This window comes from Emydura macquarii, unplaced genomic scaffold, assembly GCF_026122565.2.
Source record: "Emydura macquarii macquarii isolate MOO-44397 ecotype Brisbane River unplaced genomic scaffold, CSIRO-AGI_Emac_v2 contig_2805, whole genome shotgun sequence".
NCBI lineage: Eukaryota > Metazoa > Chordata > Testudines > Chelidae > Emydura > Emydura macquarii.
The window spans coordinates 3,260,230-3,284,570 of record NW_027132942.1 but is presented as its reverse complement, the minus strand read 5'-3'; the positions used below and the strand labels follow the sequence as shown (position 1 = coordinate 3,284,570).

At 44.3% G+C, this 24,341-nt stretch overlaps 1 protein-coding gene across 2 annotated transcripts in view; it reads right to left on the bottom strand.

The window, feature by feature from the left end:
* Positions 1–23,912, bottom strand: part of ERI3 (ERI1 exoribonuclease family member 3) — a 218,188-nt gene extending 194,276 nt beyond the window's left edge. For both annotated transcript variants that reach the window (XM_067567777.1, XM_067567778.1), the window contains exons 1-2: positions 23,828–23,912; positions 14,151–14,419 (exon numbers count right to left, since the gene is read on the bottom strand). In XM_067567777.1, the coding sequence (XP_067423878.1) occupies positions 14,151–14,402 (252 nt within the window). In that variant the 5' untranslated portion in view covers positions 14,403–14,419; positions 23,828–23,912. The remainder of the gene's footprint in view (positions 1–14,150; positions 14,420–23,827) is intronic.
* Positions 23,913–24,341: the final 429 nt, after the last annotated feature.

Here is a 24,341-nt window from a genome sequence, read left to right as displayed (position 1 = left end):
TAAATTTGGCCAGCAGAAGTGTTCACGTAGCTGCGTTATAGCAACGGGAGAGAGCACTCCCATTGACATAATAAAACCACCTAAACAAGGGGCAGTAGCTATGTCAGGGGCAGAATGTCTCCTGCCAACATAGTGCTGTCCACACAAGCACTTATGCCGGCAAAACTTCGGTCGCTTTTGGGGGGGGGGGGGGGGGGGGGGGGGGGGGGGGGTGTTCCACACCCCTGAGGAACAAAAGTTTTGCCAACATAAATGCTGATATAGACAAGGCCGAAGGCGTTTTCTAATCCTTTAATCATTCTCCTGGCTCTTGTTTGAACCCTCCCCAATTTATCATCAACACCCTTCTTGAACTGTGGACACCAAAACCGGACTCAGTATTTCCCCGGTGCCAAATACAGAGGTAAAATAACCTCTCCACTCCTACTCGGGCTTCCCGTTTATGCATCCAAGAACTGCTTTAGCCCGTTTGGCCACAGTGTCACACTGGGAGCTCATGTTCAGCTGATCACTCACCAGGACCCTCAAATCTTTTTTCAGACTCACTGCTTCTCAAGATAGAGTCCCCCATCCTGTAAATATTGCCTACATTCTTGTCCCTAGATGTATATACATTTAGTCATGCTAAAATGCATGTTGTTTACTTGTGTCCAGCTTACCAAGTGATCCTGATCAATCTGTATTAGCGACCTATCCTCTTCCTTATTTACCACTCCCCCAATTTGTGTGTCATCTGCAAACTTTAGCCACAATCATTTTATATTTTCATAAAAATCATTGATAAAAATGTTAAATAGCATAGGGTCAACAGATCCCGGCAAAATCCCACTAGAAACATATCCATTCCCCATCTACAATTACATTTTGAGATCTATCAGTTAGCCAGCTTTTGGTCCACTTAATGGGTGCCATGCTAATTTTATGTCTTCCCTTTCCGGCTTGCCATCCCAAGAAACAACCCCATTCCTGGATGAGAAGGCTTGGACAAGACTCCCCACTGGAACACACCAATGTAGTACAGCGGCTGGTGGGTGAGCAACACTCAACACTTATTCCCCTTCCTCCAGGAGCTGAGATCATTGTCTCAGAACCAAAGGGAGCCCAACGAAAAATAACAAAAATGACCAGGAGCTGAGTAAAAAGAAGGAGAGACCAAAAAAGTTCAATATATATGATTTAACTAAACAATGATTAAGAGGGAGGGGCACATGTTGACACTGTGTCATTTGCACAGAAATTTGAAGGGTGTATGAACACCAAGGAGAAGGGAATGACTCAATCCAACATGGGGCAAAACTTGTTTAATCCCATGAGCCCTAAATGGGAAAAATGTCTTGATAGTGACATGTGTCAGACCATGGACTAGACTCCCACAGGCAGGAGAGGCGGCCCTCATTGCTTTGGATGCAAAACTAGCATAGGCAGAGCACTCAAAGTATACAGTAGAGAACAATCTGCTCCAGGCCCCCGGGGGACTGAGCGGATGATCTATTTCTAATGTCTATGATCCCCAAAGTACTTCCAGTCCCAGAAATAGGCAACTGGGACCAAGAACTGAACTGGAGCCACAACCTTGATGACGAAAAGCCTAAATCCTTCTTTTTATCCATTTTTCCAATCACGCTGATTAAGGTACAAAGACTCATCCCAGGTCACACAGTGGCTGTTTCTGCATTAGAGCTTTATGTCAAAAGTTTCCCACCGGTGCCGCTTTGTCAGCACAAGCAATGATGTGAGCACTCGTGTTCAGCAGCCACCAGCATTTAAACCCACCATCATCTAGCCTTGCGTGGGGCCTAAGTCTGCATACAGAGCCATCTCTAGAGCATTTTCTCAGAGATTTTCACTGGAGATGTTCAAAGCCACGTAAGGGACCTGGTTGCTCAAATCCTATTAAAGTTAAAAGGAACTAGCTGATGGGATTGCAGAGCCATTGGCCATTCTCTCTGAAAACGCGTGGTGATCAGGGGAGATCCTGGATAATTGGAAAAAAGGCAAATATGGTGCTCATCTTTCAAAAAGGGAAGGACGACCACCCGGGGAACTACAGACCAGTCAGCCTCACCTCAATCCCCAGAAAATTCACGGAATAGGTCCTCAAGGAATCCTTTCTTTAACAAGCACCTCCTCACGCATGACGCAGAGGGTGGAAGTGACATTTGCCCTGAATGCAGAGAGGCCTCACGTTTTTACCTTCCTGTTGACTTACCAAAAATATACATTTAAAAAAAATTAAATAAAAATAAAAATCAACCCCAACAGGCTCTCCCCTCTGCCCTATGGAGCCTGAAACAAAGTCAGACAAATGCAAGTCAGTGTAAGAAATAGGAGTGAGAGAACAAACACAAAAATCTCATCACTAAAAGGCTGTTCCTCACTTCAGGGGATTAGCCACTAATTAGCAATGAGACGAACACCGCATTGAATATGACTCCCTGCACCCAAGTCAGAGATCATACGCCCTCTGACAGAATAAGGCAAAGAGGAGAACAGGGCCCCTGCCAAGCGCCCCTCTGGAACCCCACAAACGAACAAGTGAGAGAGCAGTCCTATTTTGCAGCTGGTGAAACTGAGGCATGGAAAGGTTACTGACTAGCCTCAGGTCACACAGAGGTCCATATTGGAGCCAGAGTTAGAACTCGAGAGCTCCCGACTCCAATCGTATATTCAAATCACTATCCCCTGGCTGCCTACAGCCCAAAAGGATTTCAGTGGGGTAGGCAGAAAAATGACCATGAAGTTAGACAATTTTCTGGAAAGTTATTGATGACTGCAGATTTGTTCTCCGAACTTTTGTTTTTCATGCTTGGGCTCTGTGCCAGGACTCATTTTCTGGAGTTTGAAGAACAGCCACTCAGACACTTCTGAGTCAGACACATCCTTCCCTTCTGGGACCGATCTGCATACTTTAGCGACTCTTCAGATACTCTTCTGAGCTCAGGTAACTTAAAAATATTGTTTGGCTTTAAAGCATCATACTTGGAAAGGACACAAGATGTCCTCAGCAAGCACTGATGACTCAAATCTTACAAATATGGCTTTGAAATATCTCCAGTATGAATACTTATAGCAGTGTTTGTACAGCACACTGCACAATGGGGCTATGAACGACTGGAGTTTCAAGCTGCTACCACAACATCGTAAGTGCACTAAACTCCCCGTTGAGTGACATAAGTTTTACCGGCATAAGCACAAGGATAGTTGTGTTATGTCGCACAATAATAAAACCACCTAAATATGCGGCAGTAGCTATGTTGGCAGGACACATTTGAGAAACACTGCCTTAGAATATGTGCTAACTACTTAGGCTGAACTATCTGTTTGCTCTTGTATTTAGCTGTGATACTCTCAGTACCTTTCCCAGACTTGAAGAGGAGCTCTGTGTTGCTTGAAAGTTTCTCTCTCTCACCAACAGAAGTTGGCCCAACAGCATCCTGGGATCAAACACGGCTATAACACCACTGCATTCAGCTGCACAGATAATTCTAACCAGCTTCATCATGGTGAGGGGGAAGGGACTCTTAAGCACAAGGCAAGTTTACACATTTTTGAACCAGTATGGATCCTTTTTCTCCCAGGGTGACAGCTGCTCAACTATCTTTTTCTGCAAAAACCACCCTATCAAACTTTGCACTTGGTCACCTGCTCCATGGGTTAATGATGGCACAGCACTCAAGTAGTGCAGGTGTACAAGTGCACCTGGATAATTTAGTGATTGCTTACAGTTTTTAGTGATTTGCTTACACTTGTACAGTAAACATGACTGCTTTAAAGAAGATGATCTTATCGGTTTGCCAATAACGGCGTGGTCCAAAACTTCTTAGCTCTCAGTCAGTACTCTACTGGGTGACCCCTGAGTGCCTAGTAGTCTAGGCTTGTTGCTGTAATAATGGTGGTTTGTATTTTTTAAATAAGAAGTTGCTTTGAATACTTTCATACATCAGATGCCTTGCCTGGGGGGGGGCTGGCTGGCTGGCTGGCTAGCGGTTGAGCTCTGCAGGAGACCTGGATTTGATTCCCACTCATGTTATCTAGCTCCAAGGGCTTTAAATAAATACAGTTAATTCTGTAGCCTGCAGCCAGAACACCCCATGTCAGATCACATGGGTCACAGGAAGGTTGTGCTGTTACTACTAGAATGGAGGAGGCCTCCAAGGTAAAACAACTGCCATGGAGAATGCGTCTTTTCTGTGCCAGACTGCAGCTGCTACTTCATACCCTGAAGAACTTGTCCTGAACCTTTGTGGTTGCACTTCTCCCATTCCTCCCAATCTATTTTCCTTTCTTAATTTTTCCTCTTGTAAAGGAGGAAGATTATATGCAATTGGTTACATTAAGATCTCAACTACAAGACTGCATGAATTGCACAAGATAAAGTTCCGACAACATTGCTATAGGGGAAAACATGGTACAAAGGAACTGCACCTCTTCTGTTATTTTAGATACACATGTGTAGCACTGTATGTTTCTGCAGCTCATATGCTCTTCTTAACAGAACTTTAGTAACAAAGCAAAAGCCTTTGAATCATTTTATCACATGCACCTTAAATAGCATTCCTCCAGTAACACCACAGGAATAAGTTGAACTGGAAACTACATATAGATAAGTAATCGTGTACTACTCCGACTGCGATGATTATACATGAGGGAGCAGAGTTAAGGTCACCATGGGAAAACAAGTCTGAATTTCTTTCCTTTTGAGCAATTAAAAAAATCAAGCTTAATGCTAGTTTTGTCAGGTGATTTACAATGCAATCAAGTCCAACGGCCATCTGAACACCGGGCTAAAAGAGAGCTTCCGCCTAAGAATTCCTAGGCGGAGGAGGTGGCCAGCGGAACCTCTCCCTGTCTGCATTTGGTGAGGATAGTGACCATTCCCTCTGAGGCTGGCCTTGTTGATAATCTACTGCATTCCCCTCTGGCCTCCAGACAGGACTGCTGCAATACAGTCTGCTCGGAGCTCCTCTTGAAAAGCACCTAGAAGCTACAGCTAGTGCGGAACCCAACTGCCTGCCTACCCACTGAGCCCAGCAGCAAGGAGAACATTCTACCTACAGTATTATTCCTAGTCCCCCCAGCTTCCAGTCTGCAATTCAAGGTGATGAGTCTGACCTATAAAGCCTTCCAAGATGTTGGTCCTGGCTAGCATCTACCCAGAAGACTTGTCCATCTCCCTACATGCCATCCCAACAACCGAGATCAGCAGGGCCACGTATCTGTGACCAGTCTCTTGATCTGCTGGAAGTAGGGCTGGGTGTTGTCAGCAGGGGGTCATTGGCTCAGAATTCACTCTCCTGCTGGACTGACAAAGCGGGTGCCCGCTGCCCTTCATCAGGGCGCTATGTAAGTCCTATCTTTCTCTCACGCCATCTCCTGAGGGCGCAGCTATGAGGAAAGTGTGTCTCTTTTATCCTGGGCTGGGAGTGGAAGGAAGTCTAAGGCTGATACTAAAGGCAAGGGGTACAATAGGCTGACAAATCTGAACATGCACGCAGTACATTAATAAAATAAGGATGTAGGGCAATGCACGTTTGAACCCAGTAGGCCTGACACAGCAACTAATGGGATTGAACACTGGATCAAGACCTAAGGACGCAAGTTTAGTTTTAAGAGGATTTGAGGGCACTTCCCTTCTCAGCCCTCAGCCTCCATCCTTACTAAACCCTAATGTTCAATGGCTGTTTAAAGGATTAACGCTACCAGGGTGGATAAAAATCAACTATTTTTTTTTTTAATAAAAAAATCTGTTTTATTTAAATCAGATTTTTTGGATTTTTTTTTCTTAAAATCATCAATAAAATACTAAATGTCTCTCTCGTTTAAAAAAATCAGTTACAATTAAATCGCATCACAAACATGCTAAACCTATACTTACAGCCTCATAACAATGAATTAATGGCTCTAGTCTGTCCAGCCTAACTACCAGCTCTTGCTTCTTGAAAGTTCTGGGCTTTCAGTTTCTGTTTCAGTTTCGGTTTCTCAGCAGACTAAAGTCACATAGGCAAAGAAAGACACAGGCTGGATAGGATTGTTGTTGTTCTGGGCTTATGTGGTGGTGGAGCTGGGTCACGCAAGGCAGAGGAGTTAGTAAAGACACTGTCTTAAAGACAGAGACACAAAGGACGGAGGCAGAGTAGGAAGGAACAGTGGACTGGAAAGAAAAAGGGAAAAACATTATTCAGTACACACAGCTTCTTATATTTCCCCACACTTTTGCCACAGAAAAACTATCATGGCTTCTGGGCGTAAGAGAGACCCTATCTGGGAGTATTTTGAAAAAATTATTTTTCTGGGTAAAAAGGAAAACGTGTCAAGTGTAAGCAGTGCAAGAAGGAGATGCAGAACCTAGCTGCAAGAATGAAACATCATAATGAAGACTGCTTATTGGGAGAAAACGATGTTGATGAAGATGTGGATATGTCTGAAGAACTATGTGGATTAACTGGTTAGTAACTTAAATAATTCACTTTGCAATGGATCGTTCTTCAAGACTCACTCTATGCCTTTTATTATAAGTGTGTTTTAACAAGTAAATTCCCAAGCTGTTTGCTATGTTGGATGTTGCTAGAAAAAAAAGTTTAGCTTAGCTAATCCTTATGGCTTGTTTAATTAGTTAACTAGGTTTAGAATCTATCACCTAAGTATACGGTACAGAAAGCTGCAGTAAGAGAAATCTAGATTTGCCGGTTGCCACTGGATGTCATTTTCTTATTTTAAATTACATAATACATGCCGCCCCTTATTTTGGAACATCATGGCCACAGACCATAATGGTGATGCTATAAATCTATTCCCTATTTTACTTCAGCATAACTCAGCTTTCCCAAGGGAACCCCATCCTATACTTGTTTTCTCAAAAAACAGAAGTACCAGTGAGTTCTACGGGGCTTAGAGTGCATTTAATTTTGGAGTAAGTGCAGTCAGTCTTAGCTTTTTTGGTAATTTGGAAACGGATCTGCATCCTTGCTGAAAACAATGTAAATGATTAACTGAATAATAGAATGAGAAGAACTGAGAACGACTATTCAAAATCATTTTTGAATTTTGTTTCAGGATTCCATTTAAGCATAAAAGACTGTGACTGTCTATCTGCAACAACTTCAGAGTCATCCATTGGTGCTTTTAGCAGCAGTGCTGCAACCAAACGTATTTCAGACAACAAAGTATCAGTAGCAAGCAAAGATTTCAATCATCCAGTAAAACCACCACCATGGATGGGTTTGTAGTAAGGACCAGCAAACACCAACAAGACACCATAGATGAAAAGATTGCTCGGTTCATTTATGCCACACATTCTCCTTTTCGCATTGTTAACAATAAACACTTCATTGACATGGTTGAGTCCTTACGACCAGGCTACACTCCACCTGGTAGAGCAGACATTGGTGGAAGGTTGCTAGATACAGTGTATGAGAAGGAACTTGAACTGTGTGCAAGAAATACTGAGGGGAAATTTGCCAGTTTAAGCCTTGATGGGTGGAGCAATGTACACAATGATTAAGTAACATGTGCCTGTGTGACAACAGAAGATGGGGTTGCATATTTTTCAGAAATAATAGATACATCAGGAAATGCCCACACAACAGAATATTTAAGAGAAGTGGCAGTGAAAGCTGTAATAAGCTGTGAACAAAAATTCAACTGTCACGTGCGCAGTTTTGTCACAGACAATGCTGCAAACGTGGCGAAGATGAGAAGATACCCAGAAGACGAAACGGAAGGGTGCTCCCTAATAACATATGGCTGCGGTGCCCATTTAATGCATCTTTTAGCCAAAGACTTAAGTATTCCTCTGCCAGGAATAAAAGAAAATGTTGCTGAAGTCACAAAATTCCTCCGTAACAACCACTTAGCTTCACTGAAGAGAGCAGGAGGATCCAAACTAATTCTCTCTCAAGATGTGCGATGGAATTCTGTGGTTGATTGTTTTGAACAATTTATGAAGAACGGGCCTATTCTCATAACACCGTGATAAAATAGATGAAAACATCTCATCCAAAGTGTCTAACATTGGATTAAAGAGGAACGTAGAGGATATGCTCAGTATACTGAAGCCTATATCCATAGACTTAAACAAACTTCAGAGAAATTGTTGCTGCATTGCTGATGCTGTTGAAATTTGGAAGGCACTTCAAGAAACATTGAAGAAAAATACCTCACCAGAAAGTTAAACTGCGGGCAATAAAGAAGCAAATGGATCAAGCGACTAACTCCACCTCATTTTCTTGTGAACATTCTCGACCCCAGATATAAAGGTAGATGCCTAACTTCTGAAGATGATGCTGCTGCCATGGCATGGGCATCTCAAAATCACTCCTCAGTTATGCCGGTCATAATAAATTTCAGGTCTGGAGCGGAACCATTTAAACAGAACATGTTTACTGATCATGTTTTGAACAAAGTCACTCTCCTGAATTGGTGGAATTCATTAGCCAGGCACCTTAAACAGAGTTCCTTCAGTTGCTAAGCCACCTTTTCACAGCAGTAGCTTCCTTTGTAGGCAGAGAGAGAATATTTTCATCGTTTGGTACTATTCACTCAAAGTTAAGAAATCGACTGGGAGTTGAAAAAGCAGGAAAACTCGTATTTCTGTTTCAGTTTATGGATAAAAATGACAGTGGGAGTGGGGAAGATAAGAGCTAGTTGTAGAATTTTTAAGGACAGCGTACGTTGAGTGTTGTGATGACTTGTCTGTTAGAGTTAATAAAATCTGAAAATTTAAAAAAAAAAAAAAGAGTTTAAGGACAGCCGTCAGCCGGCAACTCAGAAGACTGCTGCAACTGCGAATGTGAAACATTTATGTGACATTTAAGATTTAGTTTAATAAAATATACAAGTGTTATTGTGTTTGTGTGTGAGATTTAGTTCTGACCATTCCTAAAATACTGCTGCTGCATCTGCAGCTTGACACAGGTAATGAGTATTATGTACCGTTTCCTAAATTAATAAAACTCAAGTTATCTAAAAAATGACACAAAGTATACCCTCCTAGATGTTGTAAAATGCTGTACTGAGTTGTAAATACACATGTTTTAGTGATCAGATGTAGACCATTGTTTAAGAAATGTCTGAAGTAGTATCAGTGAGAAATTTGACTTAAACCAATGATTTTCTCTTGGTGATTTACATCGCCTTGATTTAAATCAATCCACCCTGCATGCTACGCGCTCTTTTTCCTCTCCGACTTCCCCATCTTTCTGTCAAATCTTGAGGTTGGCACTGTGGTGTGTGAAATTATAACCAACACCCTCTATTGGCCCTGGGCTGCTCTTATCACCCATGAATATACCCACAGAATACAGAAACTGGTATGCTCTTCCTCCCACATGTACGTTTGCACTTTGATTCATCTCCAGTATGCAGTTGTGCGTCTATTAGGAGCCATCCAATGTTCAGGAAATTTACAGCCATCTGTTAAAACATGGGCTGGTTTGCTGCTGTGCTCTATTACTGTGTAATACATCTATCCTCTCTCTCTTGCTCCCAAAACCAGGAATGTTAAAGTACCGATGCATCTGGCACAGGCATGGGAGTTACCAGGCAGCTGCTACATATCATTTCACTCAATCCCTCTGGCCAGCTAAGGAGCAATACCGTTGGCTCGCTAAGGCAATCCCATTGTCCTTAACCAACAGGATGGCGGCCGTGACGCAAGACCTCAACGGGAGACTTTTGGAGTGTGAAAAAGGGGTCGAAATGAGGGATCTTCAGGGCTCCAAAAGGAATGTGTAGAACTCCTTTAGGGATAAAAAAAAAAAAAGGTTAAGCAGGTGCTGGTCACAGCAGAGCACTCACCAGGGGTGACTACAGCAAGCTATCAATGCACCTGAGCATAAAGTGAGATTGTGGGGTACCATGTTTATTATGCGAGAGACCACTAGGTTGAGCTTGGCTTAGTTTACAGCCAAAAAAATGGATGTGGCTAGCTGCCGCCATTGCAAAACCAGAAGCTGAACACCACTTAGCATGCATACAGCACCTGCATCTTCGAAGTGCTCTACTGACAGCACCCCATTACTTCATTTTACACAAGATGAAACTGAGGCAGAGCAGTTAAATGAGTTGCTCAAGGTCAAAAAAGGAAACAGTGGCAAAGGTAAGATTAGGGGACTTGGCCGTTCCTGGCTCCTAGTCCTGTGCTCGGACCAAACCGCTGAGATGAAACTTGCTGCCTCTTACATCACTACCAGTAAAAGATTCCGTAACTGGGACTTAGGTATTTCCAGGGACAATGTTGGCTAAGGCAGCATAAAGTCAGCTTGCTCACCAACAGCACTGAAGAGCCCACAGAGCTAACAGTAGCAAAAAACATGTATGTCAGTAAGCAGACGACTCTGATACCGCGAATGGGAAGGTCCCATTTTTACATGGTCATTTTTCCGAGGACACTTTCAGACATACCAGCGGCACTGATTCCAGTGCAGTAAGAACCACAGTAAGCATCAATTCTTTCGTTTTCAGGCTAATTTGTTTTTGCAGAAGTGAGGGACTGTAAGCCGTGGACAGACAAGGCATGATGCAGATAATTAAAAAAAAACATCAAAGGAACCTTTAAGACGGAAATGTTCATCTCACCAACCAAATATATAGCAGATCTGCACTGGCCTGACCATCACTTTCATGGCAAGGACTTGGGGACAAAGCTCCTTAACACAGTAGTAATCATATTCCACTCATGCTTCATTTTACTGCCAGCTGTAAACCAGCTCCACATGCATCATGGTTTTGCATCAAAATGTGCGCAGACCAAACCCGCATCAAAAAGGACAAGGTAGAAACAATTTACAGGTTTGATAGATCTGAGCACCCGAGGCTGGCATGCAACAAATATCCTGACATCTGACTTGGAGAGAGGTTAAGACTTTCCCAGCAGAAGTAGATGCAAAGCCCCAGCGCACCTCCTCAGGAAGGCACAGTACCACAGGAGGCAATTTTCCTTTCATTTTCAGGTGAATTGTTTGCACAGACATGAGCAGGCCTGCCCAGTGCAAGGTGTATGGGAGATGCTATGAAAGCTCACTCCAGGCCTGTAAACCCCTCTTTAAGGGGGGGGGGGGGGGGAGTGCGATTTAAAATACCTAATTCTAAGTAAAGATCTAGGTTAAGGCATATCTGTATTAACTAATGAACTGGTTGCTTACAACAGTTCTCAGTACTGAGACCCCCGACCCGGGACTGAAAACTTTAACTTTTAGTACAAATGAGACAAAGCCATTTGCATAACAGCAGACACCCATTGCTAACAGCCAATGCCAGCAATTGGTCAAATTCCTAGTGTGGATGTGGCATACAGGTGACTATCTTGAGACACTACAATGCCAGCTGTTCATTACCACCCTGGGTAAAATGTGAGTTAATAAAACTATTCAATAAAAACGGAAATCCAAGATCCACATTGATAAACTCTGGCAAGTCAAGTGTAAAAGTATAATCAGGCAGGCCAAAAAAATTTGAAGAGCACCTAGCAAAAGACTCAAAAACTAACAGCAAAAAACGTTTTAAGTACATCAGAAGTAGGAAGCCTGCCAAACAACTACTGGGGCCACTGAACTGACTGAGGTGCTAAAGGGGCACTCAAGTAAGATAATGACAATGCAGAGAAACTAAATAAATTCCTTGCATCAGCCATCACTGCAGAAGATGTGAGGGAGATTCCCACACCTAAGCCATTCTTTTTAAGTGATAAATCTAAGGAACTGCCCCAGATTGAGGTGGCAATAGAGGAGGTTTTGGAACAAATTGATAAATTAAAACAGCAATAAGTCACCAGGACCAGATGGTAATCACCTAAGAGTTCTGAAGGAACGCAGATAGGACACTGCAGAACTACTAACTGTGGTATGTAACCTATCGATTAAATCAGCTCCTGTACCAGATGACTGGAGGATAGCTAATGTGACGCCAATTTTTTTAAAAAGGCTCCACAGGCAATCCTGACAATTACAGGCCGGTAAGCCTAACTTCAGTACCAGACAAATTGGATGAAACTAAAGTAAAGAACAAAAATTATCTGACACAGAGATGAACACGATTTGTTGGGGAACAGTCAACATGGCTTCTGTAAAGGGAAATCATGCCTCACCAATCTATTAGAGGTCTTTGAAGGGGATCAACAAACATGCGGATAAAGGTGATTTAGTGGCTATAGGGTAGTTGGACTGTCAAAACCTTTGACAAGGCCGCCCATGAAAGACTCAAACAAAGTAACCAGTCGTGGTTAAGAGAAAAGGTCTTCTCATGGATCACTGGTTAAAAGACAGGAAACAAACAGTAGGAATAAATGGTCAGTTTTTAGAAAGGAGAGAGGTAAATAGTGGTGTCCCCCAGGGGTCTGTACTAGGACCAGTGCTGTTCTACATATTCAAAATGATCTGGAAGAGGGTGTAACAGTCAGGTGGCAAAATTTGCAGATGATACAAAATGACTCAAGATAGTTAAATCCAAAGTAGACTGCAAAGAGGTATAAAGGGATCTCACAAAACTGGGTGACTGGGCAACAAAATGACAGATGAAATTCAATATTGATAAATGCAAAGTAATGCATATTGGAACACTTAATCCCAACTATACATACAATATGATGGGGTTTAAATTAGCTGTTACCACTCAAAAAAGACCGTTCTCTGAAAACATCCACTCAATGCTCAGCAGCAGTCAAAGAAGCTAACAGATTAAACAGAACGTTAGGAACCATTAGGAAAGGGATAGATAAGACGACAGAAAATATCATGATGTCACTATATAAATCCATGATATGCCCACTCTTTGAATTCTGCATGCAGTTCTGGTTGCCCCATCTCAAAAAAGATATATTAGAAATGGAAAATGTACAGAGAAGGGCAACAAAAATGATTATGGGTATGGAACAGCTTCCATATGAGGAGACATTAAAAAGACTGACTTTTCATCTTGAAAAAGAGATGACTAATGGGGGATATAATAAAAGTCTATAAAATCATGAATGGCGTGGAGAAAGTGAATAAGGAAGTGTTATTTAGCCCTTCATACAACACAAGAACCCGGGTCACTCAATTAAATTAATAGACAGCAGGTTTAAAACAAACATAAGGAAGTACTTTTTCACACAACACTCAGACAACCTGTGGAACTCGTTGCCATGGGATTTTGTGAAGGCCACAATTATAACAGGGTTCAAAAATGAATTAGAGTTCATGAAGGATAGGTCCATCGATAGCTATTAGCCAAGATCGTCAGGGTGCAACTCCATGCTCTGCGTGTTCCTAGCCTCTGACTGCCAGAAACTAAAATGGACAATGGGGAATGGAGCACTCGATGTTTGCCTGTTCATTCCCTCTAAATCACCTGGCACTAGCCACTGTCTGAAGACAGGATACTGGGCTAGATGGACCATTGGTCTGACCCAGTATGGCCGTTCTTATGTTAATGATTGAAAATATAGTTATCAATTCATTTTACATTCCACTGCCAAGGAAACAACCATGGAGAGGTCTACATCAGGTGTCAGTTTCAGGGGTAAGAAGCTGAAAGTGGCATACTCAAGATCCACCCAAAATGCCAGAGTAGCTAGAGGTTTCTATTTAAATTATTCGATTATCATCAGAGTTAACACTTAGATAAAATAAGCTGGGGACGTCCACACCTTTTGGAGCTAATATTTCAACAACCTGCAGACGCCAACAAGCACCACTGCATGTATTCACATCCAGACCTCCTTCACAATTTTATAGGCTAGAAACATGATTTCCTGCAGAACCGGCTGAGGCCACCTGGAGTGTGCCAATGATACAGCGGTCCCAGCCAGTACCAACTCAATCCATCCCCAAGCCAGAGAGCTGACAAGCACTTAAGGCCTAAGACAGGTAAAGTTTTCCAGACAACAAATATCTTTCCACGGTCTCGATGGAGGCCAAGGTGTCTGGTTTCATTCTCTCTGGATGGATAGGCTGGCAGTGCTGCAGAAGGGCCATTTAAGGGGCATGAATACCTCATGGTGCTCATCAGAAACCACTTGGACTGATAGGTGCTGAGGAAGATGTATAGAACTGGGAAGACATAGGTTAAACCTCAGAGCTGCTGGTGGGTATGTAAAGGAACAGACACTTCTTCCCACTTCACGGGGTGTAAGCAGCCATTTGCAACGGAAGAATAAATGGGAGCTGGTTATTTACCTGAGGATGAATCTGTGGTTTGTCACATGTGGCCTCAAAATCCAGCACTAAAAAGTAGTGATATCTCTGTGGAGGGAAGGATGACATTGCTGCCATGGACGCTCCAAAGCCGTGGGACGCCAGTTTCCTGTTTACAATGGAGCCGTACCCCTGGAGAAAGCAACGTGAGAAGTGGGAGCACAGAGCTTGTCTCGCCCTTTGAAGTAAGCTTGGGGGGATCTTTGCTGCTCCAGTATGGAAGAGTGCTACCATTGAACATCCAGAGGCATCTGAAACTTAGAGAGAGAGAAGCTTGTGTTACTAATGCACACACATCTCACGTCTACTGCCATCTCCTCAACCTAGCCATTTTGTAACAGACTTTCTCATGCACTTTTGGTGGAGGGCTCCATGAAGAAACCCAGATAATACAATGACCTATTGCAAATACCCTACATAGCGTTTTGATTGACTCTGAGGTGTCTAGATCTGCTACCAACCTAGAAACTAACCTCTGTGAATAGCTCTAAATTAAGAGGTAGAGACACTACAGTCACTGCTCCAGGAGCCAGATCACACATCTGCATGCAACAGAACGCTATATAGATGGCGTAGGGATTTAGGGGTCTGATGCAAAACTCACTGACTGTGGAAAGACCCGCAGCCTCCTGACGCACATGTGCAACTTCTGTTACCAGTATACAACAGGAGTTAGGCACAATGAGACCGTGCAGATGCCATTATCACCACCCATCGAAATCTGCTTGGCCCACCCCACGTGACCCAGCTAGCGCCAAACCGGACCCTTCCACTCCACACACGTGCCTGTCAGCTTTTCTCCCCTCTCTCAATCCCTACTTCAGGCTATTGCTAACATGCTTCCATCTCAACAGGGCTCAGGTGCTACGCTCAATCTCTTGCTCACAGATTTTCTTCTGGGGGGAAAGGTGGTGTACTGATCTAAAATGTTGACATTCCAAGGGGTGAATATTCCTTTCAATAGAATCCAACCTGGTTAAAGTTGAATTAGTTCCGCCCTCTCCCCCATAAAAATCCCAGCAAATATTTTATTTTTTATTTACACTCTTATGACTTAAAACCTTTGTGGTATTTTTACAGATTTACTCATCCATAATGTGTCCCTATGGCATCTGGATTTTTTGACGAGGATGAGGGAGGAAGAAGTTTCAAATGGTTCTTTTTAAGAAAAAAGAAAATGATCTTGTCCAGGCATGCATGGCTCAGGGATGGTTAACAGAGTCTTTCCACTCTAGCATGCAGTTCAAAGCCAGTCTAGGTCAGTACTTACTACCTAGCCTTTCACTGGTTTATGTGAAATGGGTGGATCAAAACCCACTTCCCTGGAGGCGGATGTCAACAGCTCAAAAATCCATCACAACCAGCCCCACTGTTGGCAGTCTGAGCCAGCAACCGAACAAGCAAGGAAACAGAACTCAGCTCAGCTCCTAAAGGTGGCTGATCTTTCCCAGCAGACACTAGTCAAGACACTAGTGGGGCAGCTCTTGGCGTCACTTCCTATGCCATCGCTGTTCTGAGGATACAGTTATCAGCGAGCACAGCACAGAGAGGAAGGCACAGTCCATACTTCCGAGGAGCTCACAATCTAAACCAGGCAGACAACACGCAGGACAGCAGGTGACTAGGTCGCTTGTAGCTCTGAGCAGTATAGATTTCCTCCCTTCCATACAAGAAGGGATACAGGTCTCGCTTTTGTTTAGTTTCTTAGCACAGCGGAACTCAGACTACCCTTCCCTTGTGTTGTGCGCACAATGCCTCAAGCACCTGCATGGAAGGCAAGAAGCAGCCTTAGTGGGCATGCAGAGTAGCAAGACTTGCACGACAAAACAGAAACTGCCCCCAAAAAAATCGAAGGACGATCATCTGCGGACAACGTAGTTATTTGCACAACAGCCAGCAACTGCTCCTTTGTATCTGTTAGTCTATCAAGTAAATAATGCATGTGCCAAAATACACACTTAATGAGGGAATATGCCTTGAAGAACAGCTAAATCTGTATTTACCTGAGAGACCCAGAGAAACTCAGAAGGACCAGATTAGGAGATAATTGCAGCTGAGCAGGTTGTGTGCATTAGGTAAATACACATTTTGTAACCTGCCCTTAGAAGGATTTTGTGTTAAAGAAACATACATGCACACACCACAGATGGAAATCAAAGAGCCTGTGGAGGTTTAATACAGTCACTTCCTGTACTCTGACTTTCATGACATAGACTGGTTTGTACCTCCTGGCTTTGCGTTTTCGGGATATATATATTATTAAAGCAGCACAGAGATGCCTAGAAAACTAAAAACCTCAGTTACAAAAACCATAACAAACAGCTGCCCTGCAAGCCTAACATTGTATTTATCCTAAAGGTGTCCAGCAATAACGATCACTTTTCCATCTCGCACTTTTATTGTCATTAATAAATTCATCACATGCTTAAAATCTTCAGAGCTGTCAACTGTGGATCTGAAGATCTATCACAGCAGACAAAACACCTTGGAATAAAGCAGCTAATAAATTTGCTGCAGTAAAGACTGGTCTTTAAAAAAGAAAAGTGAGGGAAGATCTGATAACGGTCTTCAAACATGTGAAGGGCTGTTATAAAGAGGACAGTGGCCAGCTGTTCTCCATATCCACTGCAGGTAGGACAAAAAGTGATGGGCTTCATCTGCAGCAAGGGAGATTTAGGTTAGCTATTAGGAAAAACATAGTTTTTAAATGCTGGAAGAGGTTTCCAAGGAAGGTTGTGGAATCCCCATCACCGGCAGTTTTTAAGAACAAATTAACACTAGTCAGGGATGGTCTAATTTTACTTGCCCTGCCTCAGTATAGGGGGCTGGATTTGATGACTTTGAGGACCCTTCCAGTCCTACATTTCTATGCTTCTATGATTTAGACTAAATCATAGAAGGGAAAAATACAGCTGAAATGGGGGAGGGAGGCAGGCAATAGCCTCAATATATCAAATACATCCAACAACATAGCCAGGTAACATAGGGTAAGATCAGTACGTCTCTAATGGATTTTAATGTGTAAAGCTAAACCCTGAACAGAAGCATGCAAGTGGGACATTTTGCTAATCCCCTTGACAGCCAGCACATGACTAGGAACAACCCATAACAAACTTTTGCTCTCTGTTTTTTTGGCAAGTGAAGTCTTATCTACAGTATTAGCCAGTCACTACTCTAGATTTCCACGTATCTTGGGAAGAGACTGCAGCATCTTCCTCCGTGAGTTTCAAGTGTCTGACAGCATTAGGAAGCTGGTGAGCAGACGCTATTTATTAAAAACCACGTAAACCATTTATGGCTGCTACAAAAGATGCAAGAGATTACTAATTATCCAATATTTATTCCAACACACAGCAATGCAGGTACTCAGTCAGACCATAGCTTAAAAAGCAAATACAAATCCCACACCACGCAAATCAATTCACATGCTGAATGATTCAATTTCCAAACCCAAATGAAGTGCGATAAATATAGTTTATGCACACGGGGACAGATTATAATCTCAGACAGTGTGGACTGCCACGTCTGGCACTTAATCCAACCAGTTTAATGCTTCATATTATCCAGCTACAATTCCTTCTACAAATATATATTAACTGTAATTGGACTGTAAACTATGGCTGGACCTCATGAAGAATTTGGACAGGTTGTACAGACATAGGAAAATGTTACAGCATCTGCATTTGTAACTCCCAATAATATGTGAAATATCCACCTGTGGGGGGCTACAGCTGGGAGATAACATTAGTTTTATGGGCTGCATATTACTGTATGTCACACATGACTTCATCTGCTGGAACCGGTAACCATGGCTTACAAAATGCTGGAAGTTAGTCTGACTGGCAGTTATTCTGTCTCCAGAACGGCATAGGGCATGCCCAGTCCAGTTAGGTTTCTTCCTCATCAGCATCCCACGCAAATGATGCTGAAGCACTGGAAAGCCAAAAGAGCACCAAGCACCAGCTGTATAGGCTTGGCAGCTCTGGACCCCCTTAAATGAACGGAGGAGAATTTGCACTGGCTCCTTTTTCACTGCAGGTCCCAAGGTGAATGTACCTGACGGAACTGCTTATTGGGGACCACAAGCAGCTGCTAGAGCATGGGTAGTGGTTTATTTTTTGTCAAGGTATAGTCAAGGTCCAGACTCCAGAGAAACATGTGTCACACCACAATAACAATGATTATAAGTAAACAAAAAGATTTTGCGGCCCATTCAAAAGCATTCAGCGGTCCAGATTTGGCCCTTGGTCTGCCTATTGACGACCCCTGCACTAGAGGGATGAGAAACTAACAGTGTGGGAAGAACAATGCTAGTTGTGAAGTGATCAGGGCACTTCAAGCACCTTCCTCCACTGGTGGTAAAAGCATGAGACCCGATCCCACAAATAAATGCACCGCATACATATGTACGCCTTGTGGTTTGTAGACTGAATGGCATTCATGCATGTAACTAATCTGTGCACAGAGACACAAATTAGTCTATGAATCTTAGCTTTACAGGTTCTTTGCGCATAATACTAATATTTAAATTTTACAAGCAAGTGTAATTAAAACAAATCAAACTCATACAAGGGCAAAATGAGACAGATAATTTCAGCAGCCTGCGTTCAGCCCAAAAGCAGATACGTTCACTGTTCAGGCTAACAAACTGGAGTGATAACGTAATCTCAGTTTTGGAGTCAGGGGAAGAGAAGGCCTAAGAGTGAGCAAACCTTTCAGTTAAGACTGCAATAGCAGTCCAGATTTAGAACCTGAGAATGGACACACTTTAGTCAACATTTAAAGGGACACTTTCAGGCCAAACATGGGCCCACACTTAGATCATGTACAGATGTAAGCCTCAAACTGATAGAAACCTGTCCATGACTATTCCTTTAAAGTGAACTTTAAGTTTTTTTAAAAACCAAGTATTTTCTTGCAGGGTTTGCAACGCAATATTGCAGCACATTAGCACGGCATGTGAGCCAGAAAATGAAAGACTAGAAACAAAAACTAGTGAATCTCACGTGCTTAAAAAAAGTAACCAAAAAAAATATTAAAATAGAATTCTAGAAGTTTTAATGATTTAAAGTGGTGTTAGAAAACCAGGCAAACTGGTTTAATCAATTAATGTGACAGTATCCTTTTACCATTCGCTCAATATACTTTCCCAGTGTAATTCTTTCGTTTTTGTTTGTTAGAAACCCACATTCTGGGAAACTTCCAATATAACTTCCCCAAAGCATTCCCCTGAAATGTCTGTGTACTGTTCCGACTGTCACTTGTCACCTATACAACTGTGTATTGAATTGTCTAATTTTACAGATCCCCAAAACTCTGCTGAGCCCTTCCCGGTACAAATAGAAAGATGGGGCCCTGTTCCAAAGACCTTACAATCTACAGCTAAATGTGACAGGAGAGGGTAACAGCGGCGAGGATGAGGGTTATTCCAGTGAGATCATGTGGTTACTCACTTCTGGCATGTGCACATCTTAGCAGATCAATTTAAAGAACATAACTTATTGTTGACTCACTCTGTGTGGGCACTGTGGAAGAAGTGAGGAGAGGATTGACTAAAACAGGCAGGGAATTCCTAAGTAAGGGAGCTTTCTCCTATCTAAGAAGCCTGCTCTCCCTGCCACATTCCTTCAGGGATGTGCCATGCCAAAATGCAGCACAGACCATCAGAACTGTTTCCATAGTGATGTCACAGACACAATGGCTTGTTGTGAGATCACAAGGACTGAGGAGGAGCAGCAAGATCATGAAGAAGAGTGCTTGCATCTTGATAATCAGTGTACTGGGAATGAAACAGGTACTACAGTTTACTTGATCTTGTAGGGAAACCGAAGCAAAATACAGCTCTCATCAGACCACCTATCTTAAGGGCTGTGCCCTAAGTATTTCCCAAAGATACAGGATACAATTCCGCTCCACCTTTATTAGGCCAATTCTGCTAGGCAGCCCACTTTTGTCAGCTCTTTGAATGGTCTCTTAAAACAGGTTTCACTGGGTACTTTTAAATTTCCCCCAAGAGTGGTAGTGGCTACACAAATGGAGCTCATGCTGAAATCTGAGGGAGTTCTCTGCACATGGAAGAACAGCAGGACTGGCCCCTTATTGAGAAAGTGCAGGGAGGAAAAAAAACTGCAGTGCATGAGTAGACAGATTGTAAAGCTACAATGGAGGAATATATTTGGTACTTGGTATAGCACCTTTCATTAGACGACCTCAGAGTGTTCTGTGGAAAGGGCCAAGTTATATTTTTAACTGTGGTTCTTGGGCTGGGTTAATAATTTAAGGCCACATGCTATTCTCAATCCACAGCTGCGCTCCCACTAACAGCAACAGTGGGTAGAGTTCCTATTAATTTAGTGGGAAGTAAAAATCCCAGGCACCGCTATCTTTTTGCCCTTTGTTTATATGGTAACTTGCAGATGTGACTACCTGATTTGCACACACAACTGCTGTGATGCAAATCAGGTACACAGTTATGTACCTAAATTATTTGAAAATCTGGCTCTAACACCCAGCTAAGACATAAAGGATAGTTCACATATCAACTGTTTAAAGGTGTCTACGGTTTTGGGTTGACAATTCAGCATTGTTTTCTATTTAGTTCACATATGGGAGGTTTTCTTTACAATCATGAGGTCTAGACATTTTTAAAGAAAGTTTGCATTCTGCAAAATCTGAAGGTCATGAAGGCCTTCAAGATATTTCAAGAAGGAAGGTAAAACAGATTTTGTGAAATCACACCAGTTCACAATAATCCTGGTAGACAGGCAAGGGATAGATATACCGCACAGAGAGTTTCCATCAGCAATGAAATCCAGCCACCTCTACGGTAAAAACAGCAACGCTAACAGTACATAGTTATACAGACAAGAAATTTAGGAAAGGCAGTGAGGAATCATTACCCAACTGAAAATGCAGGAGAGATTCAGACACAATGCAATTACCTAGCTGGAATCTGGCCACTCGATTCTTAGATTTAAAGAAAATGTGTCAGAGGATATTTAGTGACCACAATGGCCAGAGACCTCCATTTTACAGCTAGCTCATCCACAAGCTTCCGTTTTACATCTCATCCACAAACCTGCACCCCACTCCCCAAAGCATCACAGCACGCCTAGCACTATGCTGGAGAACTGATTCAGCACTGACAGAGAGGAAAAACTTCCTATTGTTTCCCCAGGACCACCACCTTCAGCAACTCTGCATCTTTCCCACCCAAGAGCAGGCTTGCAAATATGTATATTTAATAGTCTCCAATGGCCTCCTATGAATACAGTTTATGGTGTCCAGTCCCATTCAGATTTAGTGCCTGGATCACCATTCCCCTATGCTGTACGGGTTCAGTACAGTTCAGACAAAGGTTATTACGAAATCAAAACAGAGAAAATGTAAGTGCAAGAACTTTATAGGCCAAATGTCTTTCAGAATTTTAGTTCCTTGATTAAAATAAAGGAAAATTTCAATACCTACCAAAGTTAACAAGGCCAAAACAAGACAGGCATTGAAGCAGCTTTAGCAATCCTGCTGAAGGAATCACATCCCAGCTAAATATCTTTCAACCAAAACTATGAAAGCCAAGGTCATGCCAAACTATCTGTGCACACTTATTCAGGGACTTCTTTGTTCAGTGTACAAATTAATTAGCATTTTCTTTTTAATGCAGTAGATTTTAGTCTTCTGAATTTTGGTGATAATGAAGTCTGGCTACATGCACTTATGAAGCTTTTTTATGAATGCATGCACACACACATACGTAGAGCAATCCATGTTTCAGAGAAGCAACTGCCATGACCAGGGTTCTCTTGAGAACAACAGAAGCATTTCATCATCAGTATAAATTACCAGCCTGCAAAATTTCTGTTACAGAGAAGTCACCCCAAACTCAACATTTTAAGGCATAAAAGCACAGCTGAAGTCACTTCCACCACCCGGCTTCACCCTGAAGAGTAACCATTTGGATTTCTATCACACTGTTTATTTAAAAAGAAACTGTTCTTGGTGTGATATCTTATATGCAGATTTACAATGAAGGTGCTAAGGACTCCACAATATTCCAAAGAGCAGCAAAACTATAAAGTAACTTAAGTTACCACTCAAAATAGCAACTCTCAGTATCTGACAGGACCAATTCCTTTTAGAAATACCACAACCCGAAGCATCTGAGCTGAGATACCGGGCAATGTAAACTATCAAAACAGCCCTTTGCCTGGTGGTCTAACAAATATTAGAGATCTGACTAAACTGAAGCCATCAATAGCCACATGAAGTCACCAGGACTTGCAACGGACAGAGAAGCAGGAATAAGGCACAATATCTGTTCAAGCTTCTCAGTTTAAGAGAAATATCTGTAACTGTACAGTAGCAAGAAAAGGGAGGAAGGAGAAATTCCTGTAACTGGTCACACAACAAGTAAACACACATTATACTTCTCAACTCCCTGAAGTTCATGTCTGAGTCTCAAGCTCTTTCACGCTCAGAAAACGTGAGATCAATGTAATCTCATAGATAAAAGTCAAACTATCGACTCCCCCCAATTCCTTCCCTTTCAGACTCTCCAAACCCAAAAAGGAATTTCAGAAATCCCTATTAATATGTCTTGCCCCTTTTCAGTCCATCTCCCACAATACTCAAGTTAGTGGGCGATCAACTTCTGCTGCTCAAAGACTTGACAGTGGTTTATCAAAACCGGACTAGGATTTTGGGGAGTGAGCCCAAGAGCCGCACTCAAAATAGTTCCACTGAAGAACAAGCAATCGCCAGTGGAGCAGAGACTGAGTCCAGGCACTTTAACCTGGAATGGCAACAAGCTGAAAGCCACCGGGCCACAATGCTGGCCCCCTCCTCCTCAGCCAGCCTCAGCATTTCCTTCCTCCTTTCCTAGAGGTGCGCCCGGGCAGCGGGGTCACTTCGGGAGGCGAAGTACTCAACACACAGCTGGCATTGCCAACCCGGCACACCACTTCGTGGCTGCAGACTAACTTCCCACTGCTCTCCTGGGACCCGGCTCCTCATGCTCTCGTCTTGCCTGTGCAGTGACGGTCCCGCCCGCCGCTGTCTCCTTGCTGCCCATCTTCACCCTCAGCCCCAGACACCCCCCCACACACACACCCATCCCCCCACCCCGCCCCGCCCAGCACCACCTCTCCTGACACGCCCCTGCCCCTGGCCTGCTGCAGCACCCGCCCCTCCTGCAGCCCAGGCACCCCGCCCCCTCTCGCCCACAGCCGCCTTAAATCCCCCCCCCCCCACCCCACCCTGCTCCCACTGCACCTGCCCACCCCCGAGCACCCCGCCCCACTGCACGCCCATCCCCCTGGCCCCGGGCCTGGCTCTGAGCCCCAGCCCCTGCCCTGCCCTGCCCAGCGCAGCTGCTCCTCCCTGGCCTGGCTCTGAGGCTGTTCCCAGCGCAGCCCCCGCCCCCCACCCAGCTGGCGGGCTGAGGTGGGGGGGTCCCAGCCCCGTCCCTGCCGGGCCTCGGGGGCCGGGCCGGGCCTGGCCCCGGCTCCAGCCCCCGGCCCCGGCCTCCTCCCCCGGCCCAGCCCCCTTGGCCCTTGGGCCCCCGCCCCCCGCGGCCCCGAGAGCAGTCGGGGTGTTTACAGCGGGGGCAGCGCCAGCCCTTCCCCCCACACTCGGCACCACGAGTCCCCAACCCAGCGACTCACCTCCGCGCACTCTGACCCCCGACCCGGCTCTGAGCGGCAGCCCGGCCGGCCAACCGGAGCGGCCGCTGCCGCCGCCGGAGGCGGGGCTTCCTCCCCGCCGACCCGGACGCAGGCGCGCGGGCGGCCGGCGAGCGAGGCCCTTGCCGCGTGGGCTCTTGGGAGTTGTAGTCGCTGCTGCCGGCGCGGCGGGGCGGGGGGGGGCGGGGCAGGAGCAGGCGGGCGCCGAGGGCTCGACGCCTCCGCTGAGGGGCGCCGGGGCCCAGCCAGGCCGCGCTGGCGGGGGGGGGCAGCTGGGCCCCGGCTCTGGGGGGGCAACTGGCGCCGGGTCCCGTGAGCGGTGTGGGGCCAGTGCCCGGAAATGGGGGTCCCTGGCTCTGTATGGGGGCCTGGCTCTATATGGGGGCCCTGGCGCCGGGTCCCATGGGCGGTGTGGGGCCAGTGACTGGACATGGGGGTCCCTGGCTCTGTATGGGGGGCCTGATGCCAGGTCGCGTGGGGCCAGTGACTGGACATG